The sequence below is a fragment of the Archocentrus centrarchus genome, chromosome 13 (genome assembly GCF_007364275.1).
Source record: "Archocentrus centrarchus isolate MPI-CPG fArcCen1 chromosome 13, fArcCen1, whole genome shotgun sequence".
Lineage (NCBI taxonomy): Eukaryota > Metazoa > Chordata > Actinopteri > Cichliformes > Cichlidae > Archocentrus > Archocentrus centrarchus.
Window position 1 is genome coordinate 33,894,803 of NC_044358.1, and position 19,657 is coordinate 33,914,459.

The following is a 19,657-nucleotide window of genomic DNA, read 5'->3' on the forward strand; positions in this document are numbered from 1 at the left end:
GGATGTATTTCAATCCTTGAGCAAAGGTACTTTGTCATTTTCCAACTGGACAAGAAACCTCTAAAAGGACCTGAGAAAATGTCTACAGTTCAAGGACAACTGTAACTCCTGCTAAAGACCATGAGACCTACCTAATGAGCCTTGAGCTGAGATCATTCCAAAGAAGTGAAATGCATTTAGTGATCATTCTGAAAGGCGCGGCACAAAGAAAAGTGGCAGAGGCATCACTTTTCATCTCTTTATTGTTCATGAATTTTACACATTAGAACTGGTGTGACATAAAAAGCAAAGAGTCTGTTCAGAAGCATTTAGTGATCACTGCGTTATCCGCACACGGACCGACTAAAGTGTAGCTGTAGTGCTCGAGGTGAACCCAGAAACGCTGAAGGCCAACAACTTCGGCGAGCTTACAGACCGCTGTTGCCGTGCAAATCCAACAGCCAACACCAGTCTGATAAGCTAGCTGACGATGTGGATAAGCAGTGTGAACTAACGCCACATGAGCTGAAGTTGACCAGAACCCACAGAGTACGTTTAAGAGTCAGGAAGGCAGATCAGCTGAGAAACAACCCACACCAAAAACCAAATTCAGGTCCAACTATGAAGGATGAAGGAGGAAGGATGAAGCATCTGGTGCTAAAAAGCAGTCAAATCAAATGTGTTACTGCTGACATGTTCACTTACCTTAAAGATGGTCATTTCAAAAGAGAAAATTACAAATCAAATCAAATGTTGGGTCTTAAATCTATCGCTATTACAAAAAAAAAAAAGGTGTCCATGGATGGACAGAATCCAAACAAATGAGAGACTCAGCCTGGAGAAGAAGTGCCACGATTTCCATGTTTTATGTATGATCCGATCCCACGTTCAAGTCAAATGTACAGAATAGAAATGGTACTAGTTAGCTGAGAGTACACTGTCACTTTACAAATGATATCACCTTTTCTTTTGGGTTTTGGTTCAAGTTGACTCATGTTCACACAGACCATAGAATAGAAACACATCTGAACATACTGTCAAAAAGATAGTAAGATATTTACACAGTGTGCAAACCATCAACACCACACCGTTTTAAGTTGATATTGCTTTTTTTTTTTTTTTTGCCTCTTGCCATTTTTAAATAGACAATTCCAGAAACAAAAGACAAATTGGTCTTACAGGACAAAAACCATAAGGACAATTAAACCCTGAAAAGAAACGGCATCCACAGCAGTTATCTTGGCAGCACGCTGTACAGACAAATGAAGATTCTTCCATACATAAATGTTACAAAATTAAATAAAAATCAAGTCTATAAGTAAAGAGCTATATTCAAGGGAGGTCAGACCTTCCCGTCTTGCATAAGGCATAGCATCTGATGGGCACTGCCCTTACACAGCAGCAACCACCAAACCGCTGCTTTACTTCTGAGGTCAATGAATGGGTTAATTTAAAGTAACTTGTTAAGATCAGCAGTAGAACCAGTCACACTAGACACACTTAGAGAGTGAGATGAGGAACAACTACAAAACCTGAAGGAGAAAACGATAAACAGCACATGCATCCTCAAAAAGCGCACGCACACAGACACACCAACAAATAATGCCTGGTTTCTTGAGCGTTCAGCCTCTTTGAGAATGGATGAGGGTGAGGTTTGTTAAGTCGTAAGTGGCTGTGGCTGAGTGTGGAGCTCTCGGCGGCAGCACAAATACAGTCGCTGGGATGTTTGTACCGCTTTGTTTCGCCATCACTTGGTTTTCTCCTCCGAGTGCCTCAGCTGCTGCAGCCGCTTGGCGTAGCTCTGAGCCATGGAGTTGACAATGGAGATGACAAAGTAGCAGACCATGACCAGCACCACCTTCTCAAACACCCACGACAGCCAGTTCTCATTCTGAAAAACCCCAAATTAGGGTAGACATGCTTTATTTATTACCCTCATACAAGCAAATGCTAATAGTGGACTTCATCAAAATTTGGGTATTTAGAGCTAGACTGATAAACCAGCTCATTAAGAACTGAAGGATGACAACCAACAAATAAGAAACTGCAATACACAGTCTGTCCACCAGAGGGCACTGACTTTTACACTTTCTAAAGTTCTTTATTAATTACATTTAATGAGCTATATAAAAGGTTTGTTATGCCACTTCCTATAATCTGAAATATATTTCAGATATTTTTCCTATGCTTCTGATGCACTGTCGCATGGATTTATATATAGTTAGGGAGATGCTATGCCTTTAATTTGACCTTTTCAAGACTTAAAAGATGACAAGTAAGCTCATAAACCTAGTGGTTGCTCTTAAATTAATACATACAAAGCTAATAGAGAAAAATGTGGTGCATGGTAAAGTCTAAATCTTCTTACCGCTGGTGCACTTCCTCCAGCATGGTGCAGCTTGTTCCTTTGTGCTTCCAGGTATTGCCTGAAGGGCTTCTGCAGAGATGGTCCTAGTTTGGGCACCGACCTGATATTGCATACCCACACAGCAGCAAAAGAAAATAACAAAAAACAGAGAGAGAGGGAAAAACAGTCAGTCACTTACCCTTTAAGCAGTCCTTCTTAGACATGAAACCAAAACTGAGGATTTAGATCCTGAACATTTAGTTCCTGTAATAGCCTCAAAAAGCTGTTTTTCAAGTTTTCCCTTTCCCTGAGCACTACTAAAAAAAGGTCCTTGCTGATCTGGTCAACCAGCATTCAGGCAACAGCTGATGGAGGCCCCATCCTACATGTGGGCCCTATCTTGGAGCTGCCACCTCCTCTAATTGTTACTGTGAGCAGGAGCAGGCAGCAGAGAGGAATGAAGCAGAGACTCCTTAACACTCCTTTTATACCCTTTAGCTCTCTATAGGAGTCTGTGTCAGCCCCTTCACTGAGGAAGTGAGTCGAAATGATGTCATCACCTTTACCACCATTGCTGCCTTCTGGATGGAAAGACATTTAATGAGGGCGTGCTAATGTCCTTATTAGGTAGTGGCTTAGCTCACCAGGGGGCCAGTCATTATTGATACAATTTTTACAATTCATGTCATAGACAGGTACTAATACTGTAGTTTTACCACTTGGTCAGCAGCAGTACAGCTTCAAGAAGACTCTAGATGATTCCAAACTTATCATTACCATGAAAAGAAAAATATACTACAGGCTGTACTCAGTACACAGCATTCCCACTGAATGAATTCAATTCCGGCCCTGGACACAAACATGTTGTCTAGACCTGACTAGACTAAGCAAAAACATGAGAGAGATAACACACACCAAATGGGCACTGGGTAATTGCTGATGTCAAATAAACCTAACTAGTTCTGAGTGATTCACTCTTGTTATCGCTCTAACGTTACATGTAAGCACACATGAATTCACACAGAAACTGGAAAAGAAACATCCTGTATCAGCAGGGAAAAAAAAAAAAAAAAAAACTATCTGCACACATCATAGCGAGTCACAGAGAGCCATCTGTACAGCCACAGCATGGGAAAGAACCTTGAAATTGATTTTAATTTTAGTTCTGTTTTTAGGTAAAGTAAAAAATAAGTTCCTACAAAGGAGGATACCAATTTTAAAGCTAATATGACGAGTGACAGCTCTGCTAGCTTTTTAAAAAAAAAAAAAAAATTCAGATGAATAGCAATGTGTGACTTAATGTAGCTAAAGCTGAAACTAAACTAAAAACTAAACAAAAACATACATGACATGTATTTAATTCAAGTGTATAATGAACACAACAGGCATCACGCAGTCTTTCTAGGTACTTTCAGCTGCTCCATTATTTCCCTAGAGGTCGCCACAGTGGATGGCGCAGATTTTACGCCGGATGCCTTTCCTAACGCAACCCTCCCATTTATCCGGGCTTGGGATCGGCACCGGGAGTGTGACCCATGAGACTGAGTTTGTCTCTTCCTGGTCTCAAATCGCAGATCTTTCATGTGTAAGGAAAATGTGTTAACCACCACTACACCGCAGACCAACTGTCAGGGGGATTTTTGTGCATTTGCTTGAGATTTGAGTTGTTTACATGACTGTGAGTCAATTGCCTTCAAAAAGTGCTGAGTGTGTGTGCAATATCTCTGCTGATCTTCTGACATCCTCAGAAATACCCTCCATATTATTTAAAAAAAAAAAACAAGATTTTATTTATTTATTTATTTATTTTTATATATATATATATATATATATATATATATATATATATATATATATATATATATATATATATATATATATATATATATAGGGTATTTGTGAAACATAGCAAACCCACTGTGATAACTAAACTTCTCAAACCAAAATAAAACCTTATTAGAAAATACAATTTTGAACTTGACTTTAAAAAAAATTTAAAAAAAAAAGAAAAAAAAAAAAAAAAAGAGCAAACTATGGGTTTAAACAAAACCTATAATCTTGTTACTTTTAATTCACATAAAATTACCTAAATCTGAGATCAGTTAAAGCAGTCAAAAATGTTTCTTCTATAACTGCCTCACTGGGGCTCTTCTCTCAGTCAGAGATCAACTTGGTGAGTCAGATGAGCATGCTCAGATGGGACCTCACACGCCTGACCACCAGTGCTGCAGAGATGGATTGCATGTGGGGGTGTGGGGGTGTGGGTGAGATACCTTTATGTGGAAGAAGAAAAAAAAAAAAAAATCCATGCGCATACAATACGCCCCCGCAGTGAAAGCGTTTATTCATACAGGATCCCCACTCAGTATTCATAATGCATCTGAAAATGTTTACGCATGTGCTGCCAACCACAAAACTGAACGAAAGACAATGACTCCACAAAGTTTCTAATTAAAGCAGTCTTTCTCACACTCACACAGGTTCCACATCAGTACAGAACATTAAAAAACGAAACTTACCCAATGAGTGACACCATTTGCTCCACTATGTGCTTGCTAAAGGTGATGATAACGAAAAGTTTCTGAGAAAAAAAAAAAAAAAAAATTAATGACTTAGCATTGAAATCCAGTTTTTTTCTTTTTTTTTTTAACTGATCATGTGCTGATGAAACAGAACATTTTTAATTCAAAAATTCTCCTGAAATGTCTTGTATTTTTTAAATGTACTGTTCTTCATATGTTCCTTAAACAGCATCTCTTTTTTAGTCTTAGCTTTAGTGACACAGCTCTGGGAAACTGAGGCCACATCTGCCACTGTTTACAGACACACCAATTATAAAACTCAAACCTGGCGCTAACCTAAATTTTGGGCTGTGTGAGGGGTTTTGTGTGGTTTCCAAAAGCACTCAAGTGGATGGGGTGGGAGGCCCAAAACCACAACCCCCCCCCCCCCTGCCCAAAAAAAAAAAAAAAAAAATCCTGAAATTGATCACTTATAAAACTGCATGACACATGACCCCCTGGACAAAATCAGACAGGATATGACATGTAACGTCCAAGAGGTTCAAGGTACAGAAATTTTGGGGTGGGGGGTCTCTCCCCCCTGTAGCCTCTTACAGTCTGCTCAATTTCCTTCTCTCAGGTCAACCTCCTCACATCCACTCTACAGTCTTCATCACCCCCCCACCCCCCCCCCGCTGCCTGAAGTCTCCTTTGTCTGAAAGCTCTCATAGTGAGATCATTGGCTGGTACCACAAAGAGATTGATAGGCTTTAGTTTGTTGAAGCACTCAGTGCCTCAGACACAGACAACCCCTTGCAGTCTAAGCGTACATTAGTCACTAGTGTGGTAGACTCAACAATACCCTCCGTAATTAAGGTTGTTTTCTAATTTTTTTGATCTTGTGCATTTTTAAAAATCCAAACTCTTGTTAAATGCTTCTTAAAAGCTTCCCTCCTTTAATCTAGAGCAAGTTTATATGACATGGCATGTATCTCAGAGCTCAAACGAGAATAAGGAATCCCCGAAGGAAAAGCGCACCATCAAAAAGAGTTAACCAGAAGTGTGCAATTAGGAGTTTCTCATAGTCACCAACTCGTGATCTAAGCACTTGGCTTGATCTTTCCCACACGTTTTGGGGTTGTGGGGATTGTTCAAAGTGTATCAGTCAGCAGTGGATAACCTTTATTTTTTTTTTCCTATGAGTAGATTTTTGAGATGCATTATTAGACTGTGGACAGAGAATCATGATGACACGAAACAAAACATGATTCATATTTCAAGGCAAGACGCTGCAAGTATGTGGGCCTGTGGGGCTTATGTTAAAAATGGAAAAGCATGGTGATGTTTGAGGTAAACCATCTTTTTGTAAGGTTTAAACCACCTCTAATAAATCTTTTCGCTAAGCTGCCAACCTGTATGTGCATCTTGATGATCGCTTTCCCAATCAGAGTTGCTCCAAAGAAGGTCCAGAAAGGAACCAGGAAATGTCCGCAAGTTATTCCAGCCAGGTCAAAGAGAGGATTAGGAATCTGAAATGTGCACATCAGATTGTACTGATTCATAGTCTGGGCATGAACGTCAATTTGTCAGTAACAAGCTCAGTTAAATGAAGTGTAAAGTGAGGAGTAAAAAAATGTAACTGATTAATCACGCACGCCAAATAAAGAGTTAGAAAACAAGACCCTGACAATTTTCTACTCACTGAGGCACAAGCCAAGATGCCAAAGAATCCCACTTTCTGCACCATGTGCTGCACTCCCAGCTTTGCTCTTGTAACAAAGTCCTGAAACACAACAACAACCACAAGTGAATAAAACATTCGTAAATGCATCATTGGCTGTCAGGCAGGGTGTGTTATTTTAAGGTGCTGGCTTTTAATTCTTGTTACACTTCCCTGCATCAGAGATTTTACATGTGCTTGCGCGCACACGCACACACAAATCTCTGAATACATAATCACTTGTTTTCTTAAAATAACCACTCTGTACTTTTTGCAAATGTGTGCTTTTTTTTTTTTTAACCAAGCCAAATGGTTTTAACAGTGGTGCTGTCTCCAGTGTTATTACAAGGAACAAGAGCCATAGTGAGAGTACTGTGGTTAAAATACCTGCTATTTTGGAGTAATTTAAGACTTTTTCTGGTGTTTGGTAAATTTGGCACAAAAGTGCAGAGGAGCTTGTGATTTACCCCCCCCTCGATCTCTGCGGGGGTGAAACATCTGTGGCTACACTGTGAACATCTCAGACATAGGAAGAATATGGCAGACATAGGAAGGCAGTTAAAAGAAACTAGCACCATATCAGTGTTTATTTTGGACAAAACTCAACCTCAAGTTTAGTTTTCCATTGTCTGTGCCTTCGTTTTAGATTCCGTTTTCCACATGTAGAGATCAGAAAATCCCCCGTGGCACAGAGGTTTATAAATGCTGAGCTCTGATGCATTTGCCATGTTTGTTTCAGTGTATCTCATTCCAGTGACTACAACTGTTAATCAAAATTGGATCTTAAGTTTTCTATGAAAACAATGTGCCATTTTTTTTGTAGCAAATCAAGTTACCATATATGGCTCCTCGCCTGATAACAGGTTAAAATGGCTCATAAGCAACTCTGCACTATTGCCTCCTGTGGCATGCATGGATCTGTGACCAAGCAAATTCTTCTTCACTTCAATCGTTCACCACCTGATGGACGCAGCTCAAGCATGCCTGCTTAAATTTAACTGCTCCCTGCAAAACTAATATAGTGCACACAATGGCAATTTTTTTTTTTTTTTTTAACATTGTACCAATAGGGACGGGCTGGTATTCATTACAATAATTATTATATATTGGTCTTAAAAGTGCTTCTTAGAATACCTGTGACAAGTGCCTAAATCTATTGATCCTGAACAACAAATGTGAAGCCGACCTTGTTAGCTGAGAACCACTGAAGCGAGACTAGGTGATGGAGGCAATGTACACAATTTCTCTAATTTCTGTTCTGCTTACTCAGCCTCTGATCTCAGCACTCCCCAGTCATGTGAATGCAGTTCCTGACAGTGCTGTCTGTCATTCAAATTAGAGGCCAGTGAAAAGAGAGACGGAGGGAGGAAAGGAGGGAGGCAGCGAGAGCAAAGCCCGAGGGATGATTAAAGAGGGAGCTGCGCTCAGGGTGACTCACCCACGAACACACAGATTTACTGGAAGTGCAAGAAGGGCGGGGCTTCACTGAAGTCACATGCCACTTTAAGACCAATCACTGGACAGTGGCTTCATGGTCAGTTGCACATTAGGAAACTGAATCTAAATTAAATAAGATCATATCATATTGAGTCAGTGGGCAACGTGTAAACAGGTAGATTAAATTAAACCTGAACAGATGGACAGATAGCCCAATATTCAGTGTAACTCATTTTCTTTTTAATAGAAGGTGGATGACTTTGGGTCCCTGTTCAAACTTAATAGAATTTATTTGGAAAGAATAACAACTTTATTTGCAAAGCACTTTTTCAAAAACAGACAGTTAAGTGCTTCACACTTTGAATAAAACCACACATTAAAAATAAAAACATATGGCCTTACAGTAAGTCCAACATACAGACTTCCAGAAACACATCAGATGTGAACAAGAGCCAAAAAATGATGGGAGAAAGATTAAGAAAAAACTAAATACAAAAATAAGTTTCTCATTTAAAACAAACTGCAGACTCAGCTGAACTGAGAGGCTGAGGAAGGCTGCTCCAAAGTTTGGGAGCTACAATCGCAAAGGCGTGATCGGCTATTTTAAAATAAGACCATGGAAAGGTTAAGAGACCCTGATCACATGATCTGAGAGGCCAACTGATGTAACAAGGTTTTATTAACTCGGCTTTATATGTTATTAATAAAAATTTTAAATGGATTCTGAATTTCACTGGAGGCCAGCAACGGGCAGCAAGTGTAGGTGCGACATGCGAGCACCAGCTAGTTTTTGTTAGCAGCATGGAAGAAGAGGCTGATCTATTCAACCTTTTCCTGCTTTTTTTTTCTAGAAACTTTTCATTAATAAATTAGTAACAAGTGCTACAACTTAAATGTTGCCTTCTTAGGCTTCTTAAAAATCACATTTATTGAAACACATATCTGTGCATAATCCTTATATACTACTATATATTATACAAAACAGTCTGTATTGTTGCACCAACGCATATAAAATAATATAAGGGGAAATAATCTTAGGAATTAAACACTTCAATGGATAGATAAACAAATGTCTATGCAAGCAAAGTTCTGACCTGAGCACCCTCGGCCTGCTCAAGCATCTCCTCAAATTCCTCGTAGTCCTCGTCGTCTGGATCAGCTCCCGACTGACGAGCTGCTCTGGCCATGAAATAAGGAGGCAGCTCTCCGATGGCAGTGCCGGCACCCTAAACATAAACAAAATGTTTTATGTCTGCAATAACCGAGTTCCAGTGCATCCACAAGTGTCCGCATTTTTGGACAACTTGCCAGTTGCCACATGCCACCAACTGTGAGCCCATTCTTTGTGTATTTCAGGGTGGATAACTCCTTGGTATTTTTATTCAAACTACTACTCACCCACATACAGGCCTCCAGTCGGACCTTTGACATGATTGAGAAGATGGAGATGGTGCCCTCCAGTTCTCCATCTTGGGGGCAAACAATCTGGTCTGGGTAGGGAGGCTCTGGGAAATCTGTTGACCCACACTCGTATGCTGCCAGGGTTACTGAAGCTATGTGAGGGCCCTGAGAGCGAGACAGATTGACAGATCAGCTAATTTACTTTAAGGGACATGTACAGTCATTTTGTTTAATGTGCATCACGCAACACCTAATGTGAGTGTAAACATGCCAAAAACTGTAGCATGGGTGTGAACAAAAGGATACACAAGAGACACTCCATCATCAAAGTCATGGGTAAAAGATTTCTGGTTATCTTTATAGTTCAGTCACCTTCAGCTTTCTGAACAGGAGCAGATATTTCATACTGCGGTCTAGCAATATAACCCTCTTTCAGTAAAGTTATCACTTTTGTTCAAAGTACTTCAAAAAGGTGTTGATTGTTGTATTTTTGTGGCCTGCAGTTTGCTGTAATTTAAGACACTGTATGGTTAGACACAGCTTGTGAGTGCTACACTGTGAACAGCAGACACAAAACAGCAGCAGCTGCTGAGTCATGCAGTCTCTCTGACTGGTAGGTATGTCATCATTTATCACTGCCCAGGTATCTGGTTGGGCAGAGCCACCTGGCCTCAGCAACAGTTGGCCCACCTGTAACCACAACACAGTTACTTTATTATCACCTCTTTAAGGTGATACAGACATCAGTGACAGTAGATGGACAGCGCACAATTAGTCTGTGCTGACTGCAAATGCTCCATCACAGTAACTCTACACCCACTCCGAGTATGAGCACAAAGAAGGCTTCTCCAGTTTACACAAGACACTCCCTTTTCAACCAAGGAGAACTTAATTTAAGATTAGCCCTTCATGACACAACAAGACAGCGTTACCAAGGAAAACACACCTAAGCTCTTAACATTCAGATACGCTCGTTTGACAAGAGATGCAGCAGCACAGACACCGCGCTCTCATTCAGGGTCTATCAAACAGTTCTTTGCTTGATCACTGTTCTGCAAACAGCTCATAATTTGCTTTTTCAATTGACCATTTGTGCTTATAATCTAAAAACAAACCTTCTGTGCTGTATCCTTGAACTCACAAGATGTGCTAGAAGGAAAAAAACAAAAAACAAAACAAAACAACATACTGACATTGCTTCCCTCTTTGTACCAGTAGTGGACTTCAGTGCATAAAAAGATGGTTAGCAATATGATGCAACAGGAAGGGCCATGACATTATTTTTCATTTTAGCCGTGTCAAGGAGTTCAACAAATTTCATGGAAGACTGCAGTGACATGTTGACCTGTTGGTAGCGGGTGTGGTTCCTTCCCAACCAAAAAAAAGAAAGAAAAAAATTCATGTTTAATCCTCCCGGGATCATAAGCAACCAGAAGAACATGAGAGGAAAATGAAAAATGTAAATATCACTGTGTTTGGTTAATTTGCATGAAATTCTGCCTGAAATTGGAAAGAATTTACCAAAATTAATAAGTAATGATGGAAAATTCCTGCGAAAGAGGTGAAATGACAAAGCAATGGATCAACATAAATATTAAATTATATTGGTTTTCATTTATGTTGATCCATTGCTTTGTCATTCTCATCAGATAAATTCCCAAGTACAGGCAAGATGAGTATGAGTAGTTTAATCACAACATTAAATGAAATCCAGTGCTTGCTTGGAAACACTTCCAAAAACATCATGATGAAGAGTAAGATCATACTGGTGAGTGACCCCCTCCCACCCAGGAGCACAATGACCTCATCCTTTCTATGTGGCCATGTGTTAATGTTTCAGGCTTGAGGTAAATTCCACGTAATTCTTCTGGTGGGAAATGTGGTTTTTCGTTAAAAATAACATCACACATTTTCCATCTATGGTTGGTATTAACCTCGAGCAGAGAGGTATGACAGGAGTTGCTGCAATGCGAATGCCTGATATTCGTCAGAACTGTCACCACACTTCACTCCGTTTCCATCTCAAATTTGACACTGCAGCTACTTGAACCAATTTCTGAGGTACCGGGGGATTCCCTTTGATGGCCAACACTTGTTAATAGCTTGACAACTATGTCAGTCCCACACATGGTGCTGACTGATTCTAAATCTACTGCAGTGCTCACTGGAACGAAACGGTTTCTTACCATCGTGGCAGACAAAAAAAAAAAAAATCTAACTGAGTGGACAGATTTAAAGATCTGGGCACAGGCTAGCACTCAGAACATGAGTTTTAGCGAACTAAGAAACAGGACATTGTCTCCATATGAGCAGCAGACTTACATCACAAGACAACAATGTAAAGAATGTTTCACCATTCTTGTGAAAAATTACAAAAAGGGTCTGAGAATTTGGAGAGTTTGGCACTCTCAATGAAACTAACCAGGACAAACAAAGAGAGTAACAAAGGGAAACTGACAGCTTACAATAATTCCACGTATCAATGGACAACACTGTCCTTTCAAACCAAACAACCTGAATAAACATCAGACTTCTTCTGGACAGGAAACTCCCTTCATATCATATCATATCATATTACAAAGATAGTAGAAGACACAGACTCCAACAGGAGGATGATGGAACAGTGAAATAAAATGAAAGACGCCTGGACTGGCATGTGACAGATTGCAGGAGATTCATACCAGTGTTTGACGGGTTACTCATTAGGATTGCCCACAGCTATTGGGGCAATTCTGTTGCAATTAATTTTATCTTGTATCTTGCTTTCACAATACACTGCGTCATGCTCTGCAGAACACAGAACATGGAGTACTAGAACGTAGAGTACATAGACTCATGGATATATACATGCAACAGTTTAATACATATGCAGAGAAAAGACCAACACCCAGTCTGGTCATGTGTTTAGTATATGATGAAAACAGCTACAAAAAGGACAAAAGTTCTTAAAAAAACAAACAAAAACAAAAAAAAAACAAAAAACTCAAATCTCTGTTTGAACAAGGCACATTCTTTCCTGCTGAGCTGAGACAGCATACACTTTGATAGCAAAGACTGAGCACTCCTGATCCAGTAACATTTGAAATTACTTGAGAAACATATGCACAGACCAATTGGAAAAGTGCTTCCACTTATTTACAGAGCTCTAGTCAATGATGCCCGGGGATTTAGTATGTATTGTCTGGACCACAGCTTCATCACAAGAAATGAAAAGTGAGCAGCACTTTGCGTGAGCACCCCTCCACCCTGTGACGAGCAGGGGTGTGCCAGTGCATCCTGAACAAATGGGGTGGTTGGTTCTCGGGGCTAGAAACCACAGTGGACAGTGTGTCAACATTTATGAAGCAAAGAGGTCGACTGTCACACCTGCCGTACATCCACCAAATCAGTTGAACCACGACTGGGTTCAGTCTCTGCTCCTCAAGAGGAGGCTTCTGGCAGGAAAGCATGTTTGCAGCTTCATTCTGCACTCCTGGCAAAATCATATCAGGAGCCAGGACAGACTGGATCTGGTACCCCTGGTAGTTTACGCAATACATGGTCAACATCCTACCTGACCAAAAAGAAATGTCTCCCTTACAGAACAATGAGGAAATTCTGAGGGTTAAGGATACTACCCATAGCTTTGTTGGTTTTGTAGGATTTTGTAAATAAATAAATAAATAGCAAAAAAAAAAAATTAAAAATTGCTCCAGCATACATTGTCTTGTGCTTCCACATAGCCCCCCCTGGCTAAGAGGAAGGACTCTGTAACCATTGCCTCTTGGCAGGAGGGAAGTGATCCCAAAGGAACACCACAACACAGGAAAACCCAGACCACCACTGACCTGCTTTGGTGCCTATGGGGAATCGAAGTCCAAGCTGCTGATGAAAGGAGCTCTAGTGGAATGACTGCAGCTGCTGCTGCAAGTTTCCCCAGCAAACAAAGGAAAAAACACTGAATTTGAAGTTCTTTGGAAACAAGAAAGGAGGCTGAGAATGTCATCCACCCTCTGGGGGAAAAGAAATACCCTCATTTGCACTGAGGTAAATGAGGGTATTTCCTCGAAAACAACCTGACACCGGTGAAATAAAGCTGATGACATGGAACCGGATAACGCAACATTTACTTTGAGCTCTAACTGGGACATATGGGTGAGAAGAGTTGTGTCCAAGACCACCTGCTACCAAGTTAAAGTACATATTAACCCATCATCCATGTATGGAAAAATATGCATGCCTCTGGCCTGCAGAGGGAAAGTGCAGCCATAATACACCCGGTAAACATCCAAGTTAAAGAGACTCTTTGAGGCTGCAAAGACACTGCATCTTTGTCATGCTAGGTTGGAAACAGAGGATAAAACAGAAAAGTCACTGCTCTCATCAGCTGTTTGAGCGGTGCTCTGAAGGAGTAGTTACAACAGTAGCAGAGACAGAGTTGAGCTGCAAGTTATCAAGAAAGGCCATAATCTAACAAACTATAGCAAACTATGAGGCCGGTGTGTTCACAGTTCCCAAACCTGAAGAGGTAAGGTACCATAAAGAGTTATGGATTATGAATGGGTGAGGAGCCTGCAAAAGCAGCAGTTGAAATGAGGAACTAATGGTTCAGTGGTGGTAGCATGTTCCATCTACATGCAGAGAGTATCTGTTGCCAGATGGGGAAGTGTCAAAAAAAATAAAAGAAAATGAAAATGAGACAGTCGCTGGGTGCCAGGCCCCTTCATCAGGTTGCCTGGCTCTCCGGGGGTCACCCAGGTCGCAAGTGTGACTTAGTATGTAATCATGTCTCAACCTCTGTGCATGCACATGCAGAATGGACATCTAGGTATTACGTGTCGTGTCTGGTGGTCAGGAAGAGCGAAATAAAACTTGAAGTGTGCCTTGTCTAACAAAGTGTCTTGTGTGTGGCCAGACAGGAGCTTTGAGGTGTGAGGGAGTGTTTAGGATCACATGCTGTGACCAGTGCCATGTGGGTAAATAAGTCCATGACCAATTATTTTTGGAAATGAATGGAATGTGTTGTTGTTTGAAAGATATAAAGGTGAACGACTGCCCAAACACAGTAAAATCCTAGTGTAATGTGAATAAGGAAAAGGAAGCCGATTGTCTTAAGGAGCTGATTTCCTATTTTTTAAATTTTTGGTCTAGATACATTTCTTGACTTGCCTTTTTCTATATAGAGGAAGAGATGGAATGAGGTCACACCTTTGCAGCAATTACCCTCAAATACACAACCACACGGAGTATACGGCATAAGCCACTGCTGCTATGCCATTATTGTTGCAGAGAATATAAAGAAGAAGCACACTAGACAGTGAAACAACTCTCAGACTCATAGTCAGCTGTAAAGAATTAATGGAGGGAGTGTACACCATTTCTTAGAGGAAAAAAAAAAAAAGAGAAAAAACAGGAAGGTCACAGTTACATCTTTTCCCATTATTTCATTATAATGGAAATGGCTGACTCAGCTGGACCACATCAGCACATGTTCTGTAGAACAGAAGCCACATCATCAGCATGAAGCGGACTGGTGGAGAACTTCTTCCTCTCTTTCATTTTGATAAATTCTCCTTTTAGCCACAACCAAAGACCAATGACGCATATTTATGGTGACTCAGTGTGACAGTCATTCTGTGACAGTCTGTCAGGGGAAAATTACACTTCACTCATAGATAGCATTGGACAGACGTGTGACAAAAGTTTGATGTTTGAACCAATGCCAGGTTCTTGGCTTGGTGTGGATTATGACGCCATCCTCTGGTGGCTACAGGAACATACATTGGTTTTGAAGAAATGCACAAATTTCTATCAGTTATGTATGAAAGCTGCAAGATAATAGCTAGCTGTTATGTTATTCTGACCCATGCTGAGTATAATTCAATTCAATTCAATTTTATTTATATAGCGCCAAATCACAACAAACTGTCGCCTCAAGGCGCTTTGTATTGTGGCTAAAGACCCTACAATATAACCAACCAGATAATGTTGATAAACAATTTTTAAGCCTTTTAATAGGCCTATGCTTAAAAATAAATAAATAAAAAGGTTGATTCCCGAAAACTCTACACCAGAAATATGTATGATAAACAGGAGTGGAATTTGGAAATGTGGCTCCATAGTGTAGTTGTTTACACATTAGCTTGGCAAGCAAAAGTTTTCAATTCCAGCCGGAGACACAAATCCTCTTTGAGGCTGCGTCGTGATGGGCATGCAGTGTAAAACGCAGCCAAATCAAACATGCAGAGCTACCTGCTGTAGTGTGACATAGGAGCAGTTGAAAGTAGCTTTGTTCTGAACCTCGAAAACTGTAATGACAGGGAGCAGGTGCAAAAGTGGTTGTCCTTTTTGCCGTTTTGCTCACAACAAAGTTCTTCACAACTATACCTGCTCTCCAAGTTGGGTGGCCTACATCTACTGTATCCTGTTATGATTGTAGTTCTTTCTTAATGAAGTGTAGCCTGACACTGTGACCAGCGAGTACGCTACTACAGTTTCACGGTCTGTTGTCTATTCATATAAAAGACGTCCAGTCCAAACAGAAAGCTGTCTTGTCTCTTAACGTATGTAAAGATATTTTGCATGTACATTTCCATACCACTGTTATCTTACCAGATAAAGAAGGAAGGTGTGTAGACCAGTTCCAAGGCCTACTGAGGACAAGATTCCAAGGCCTACCCAGTAGGCACACCATAGGAACTTCTTTTCCAGGTACTGAACATACTGCAAGGGACAAAATGAAGAAAAATAACCATATAAAGAAATTGGACAAGGGGAAGAACAGGGAATAGTCACAACTTTAGAGATGGGGAATCGAGCCAAAAGATCAGATGACAATCTTTTTGGGGTAGAATCTCCATAAGCTGAATCACAATCTTCCTTTCAGAATTAGCTGAACATCTGTCCTCACATGATTAAGTGTGCATAAGTTGTCTCCACAGAGAGGAAGTCACTTTTACTCAAGGGTAAAAGGCCTGAATCACAAGTCTCTTTTTCCTGTTTTCGTTTTGACTAAATTCTGACATTTTAGACCATAAGTGATCATTTTATCTCAGCTACAACAACAACAGAGTGAAGTTTAGAAAGAGTGAAAACCGCAATCACTATCAGTCATCTATCCCATCCTCCTTCTCCTGCTGCTGATGTGGAATCATGGAGACAATTCTGCTGGACAGAGAAGGTGGCTGCTGTCTAAGCTGGTAAGGTTTACATGAACTTGCTAAAGAGAGAGGCTGCACCACAATGACAAATGAGACAAAAGATACATATACACAACACTCAGGCAGCGCTGTTGTGTATTTACGTGATCACACAGCTTGTATTTTGTATGATTGCTCTAAAAGTGCTTACCTCTACAATAAACTACACTGAAAGATAACTGTTTTAGCCTTTCAATAATTATATTGTTTTAGGACAAAAAAAAAAAAAAAAAAGCAGCATTGGACTAATATTCATTATACTCTTTTACAGGGGAAGTCTGTCTTAAATGTTATCGTAACACAATTACGATCAGAAGAATAATTTAAAATGTTTTTGACCCCATTACCTTATTTTAGATGATTATGTATTTTATAATACATTTATAATTGCTTTATTATCAGCTTGTTATTTTCTGCTCATCTACTATGTTTGACCTGCTGCACTAGGTTAATGATTAGGCCATGGTCAATGGGCTCTAGGAAGCTCTGTGGTGTTTTAACTGAACCGTGACAGAACACAAATGAATTTGTAAACAACGTTTAAGCAGTATGATCAAGGGTTACCTGACAACAGAGCACACTGTACTATCTCCCAACACAAACTTTATTCTCGGAAAGTCTCGAGTCAGATAAAAAGTGATTCATCATTAACCTTTAAACTTGTTGGCGATGAAGCAACTGCGCTGATTCTTTAGGTCTTTAAGAAAGCACATCAAGTCGAGACTTACTTGCTGGTGTTCTCCCTCAGCTGAATAAGCGATGGAGAAGAGAGAACATAGCACCAAACACAGGAACACCGTGCCTCGTCGCTGCCAAAGCCTGAATCGGAAAGCAAGAAAAATAAAAATGATCACGTCTTTTTCCCCAGCTTCCTATATAAGGGGTTTTCCCACTGCATTTTCCCCATAAAGGTGTCTTTATTGTAAAGTAATGGTCACTAAAATGTACAAATGCCCCTTCACTGAGACAGAACAACAGTGAAGGGGCAGAACAACTATATATATATATATATATATATATATATATATATATATATATATATATATATATATATATATATATATATAAAAACAGCTGAAATCACAGGGAATGTCTACCAACCAGTAGTCAATTTTATTTTAAGAAAAGCAAACGGCACAACAAAGTACAACAAACATGGCACACTAGTGAAAACCTTGAAAGTCTTACTGAAACGTCCACTCCTTTAGCTTAAGGAGGGTCTCCAGGAGAAAGTAATGCAGAGTGGTGACAGGTCTCCTCCACAATACCAGAGACAGACGCTCCTCCTTATCTTTCTGTCTCCTCTCTCTTAACAACAAGTCTGGAGAACAAAAAGAATTGAAATCTCCTTCACACTCTGTAATACTTACAGATACATCTTCTTGAATTAATGATGCTAAATACATAATAAGTGTACTTGAGTAAGTTGTTTGCACCCATGAAAGGTGAAAGCAACCCAGAGTCGATCAGTGTGTTTGTAAGTCTGTGCATGCCGTGAGGTGATGGGTGTCACTGTATCAAAGGTTACACAACAGGGACACTTGATATTTTCAAAGTTAGAGCTCACCTGCAGATTTGCCATTCAGTTTGTCTTTAGCTCCTACGCGTTTCTGAGGCTGCTCACAGCTTGCTCCATTGGCTGCCATGTCTGTCACCGTTTGGCAGGTCAGGCAGTCTAGGACAAGACAGGAGAATGAGGACAAGTTGGTCTTTCTCGTTACACAGTGTCCTCCCGTGTCCGCGTTTCTCAGCGGCCAACAGATTACAACAGACTGTGTAGGAATCGTACCAGTCACAAAATCCTTATGAGCGGCTCTGAACCAATAATATATCTGCCAGTGCGAACATTTCGTCCACACGCCGGTTCCCTGACATTCAAATTCAGGCTGAGAGAGAAAGCACAGAAAGTAGCGAGGCGAAAGCCAAACTATTACAGACTGCCTTAAGAGAGTAAGGGCAACAGCTGACAGAAGTTGTTGTCTTTCCGTAGGTCACTCTGTAAGTAGATATCACGCTAAATACGTGCACACCACAAGCCTTCACATGCTAACCGGTTAGCCAAAATACTAACGACTGAGCTAGTGACGTCGGGAATCTCTACATCAAAATACGGCATTTAAACTCAATAACGAGTCCCTATACTCACCCAGAAATGTTTAAAACAACTGTTGCCGCTATACTGTTGTAGTAATAAAAAAACACACGCTATACAGGTCAGAAAGAGATATGTTTGTTAAAATTAAATGACATCCGTACCTCGTTCCCGTCCTCTTCACCCGGAAAGAAACGCTGGCAGGTGTCAAAGTAAAACCAGCGCTCCTGGTGCAGCCCTATAAAATACTCTTTACATAAGCTTTTGTTTACATCCTGTTGTTAAATAATCGATTGTGTAAATGTGGAAGCGGGCCATGGTGCACCGCTTGCATTATAACTTAAGATGAAATCACATGCTTCAGCTCATAAACGACTTTTAATGTGAAAGCGATGTGACTGTTTATTTCCGTTCCTTGTGAGAAGCGGGCCAATGGGAGGTTGCCAGATTTGCCGAAACAGGGACTGGGGGTTGGCAACTGCAATACTAACCATAGTAGTGCAACTGTGCATTTATACCATCACACAAGTGTGCCTTCTACACTTTCTTTGACATTTTTATTACACAATCACTGAAAATGCTTGAAAGGTCAACAGGTGAACTTTTACCTTGAGTCACGTGGTACATGTAAACTGCATTGGTAGAATCAACAAATCAGTACCACTGCCTGAGCTTATGGCCATCAGTGATCAGTGTTGCAAATGGGACACTAGTAGGCATCCTCGGAAGCTTTCCTCCACATTTTTTCAGCCAACACTGACGAAAGAATCTGAACTTCCTGGTATTTGTATAGGATGTAAACCTCCTACTTTCCAGAATTCCTTTACCATCCCATGTTGTGATGGCCCAGCCTTCAAACTACCTTAACACTTTGGACCAAAAAAAAAAGCTTGAAAAACAGTTGTTCTTTTAGTCTTTATAGCAACTAGGCTTTAAATGTACACAAAAGACAAAAAACGATTTTCTTTGTTTTATTAAAATGAAGTCTGAGTATACAAATCT

The 19,657-nt window shown here is 40.3% G+C and overlaps 1 protein-coding gene across 3 annotated transcripts; it reads right to left on the reverse strand.

Annotated features, from left to right (window-relative positions):
• Nucleotides 1–820: 820 nt before the first annotated feature.
• Nucleotides 821–18,909, reverse strand: vmp1 (vacuole membrane protein 1). Of its 3 annotated transcripts, none has more exons than XM_030744194.1 (12): nucleotides 18,820–18,909; nucleotides 18,131–18,238; nucleotides 17,752–17,884; nucleotides 17,292–17,382; nucleotides 15,977–16,087; nucleotides 9,383–9,550; nucleotides 9,079–9,210; nucleotides 6,530–6,610; nucleotides 6,240–6,356; nucleotides 4,846–4,907; nucleotides 2,348–2,447; nucleotides 821–1,870 (listed from the first exon to the last, which is right to left on the reverse strand). In XM_030744194.1, the coding sequence occupies exons 2-12, from the start codon at nucleotides 18,207–18,209 to the stop codon at nucleotides 1,727–1,729; spliced, it is 1,218 nt and encodes a 405-aa protein (XP_030600054.1). In that variant the 5' UTR covers nucleotides 18,210–18,238; nucleotides 18,820–18,909; the 3' UTR covers nucleotides 821–1,726. The 3 variants fall into 3 exon arrangements, with proteins under 3 accessions (XP_030600054.1, XP_030600055.1, XP_030600056.1); XM_030744195.1 differs by lacking the exon at nucleotides 18,820–18,909 and adding an exon at nucleotides 18,710–18,815; XM_030744196.1 differs by lacking the exon at nucleotides 18,820–18,909 and adding an exon at nucleotides 18,353–18,550.
• Between the last annotated feature and the right edge of the window lie 748 nt (nucleotides 18,910–19,657).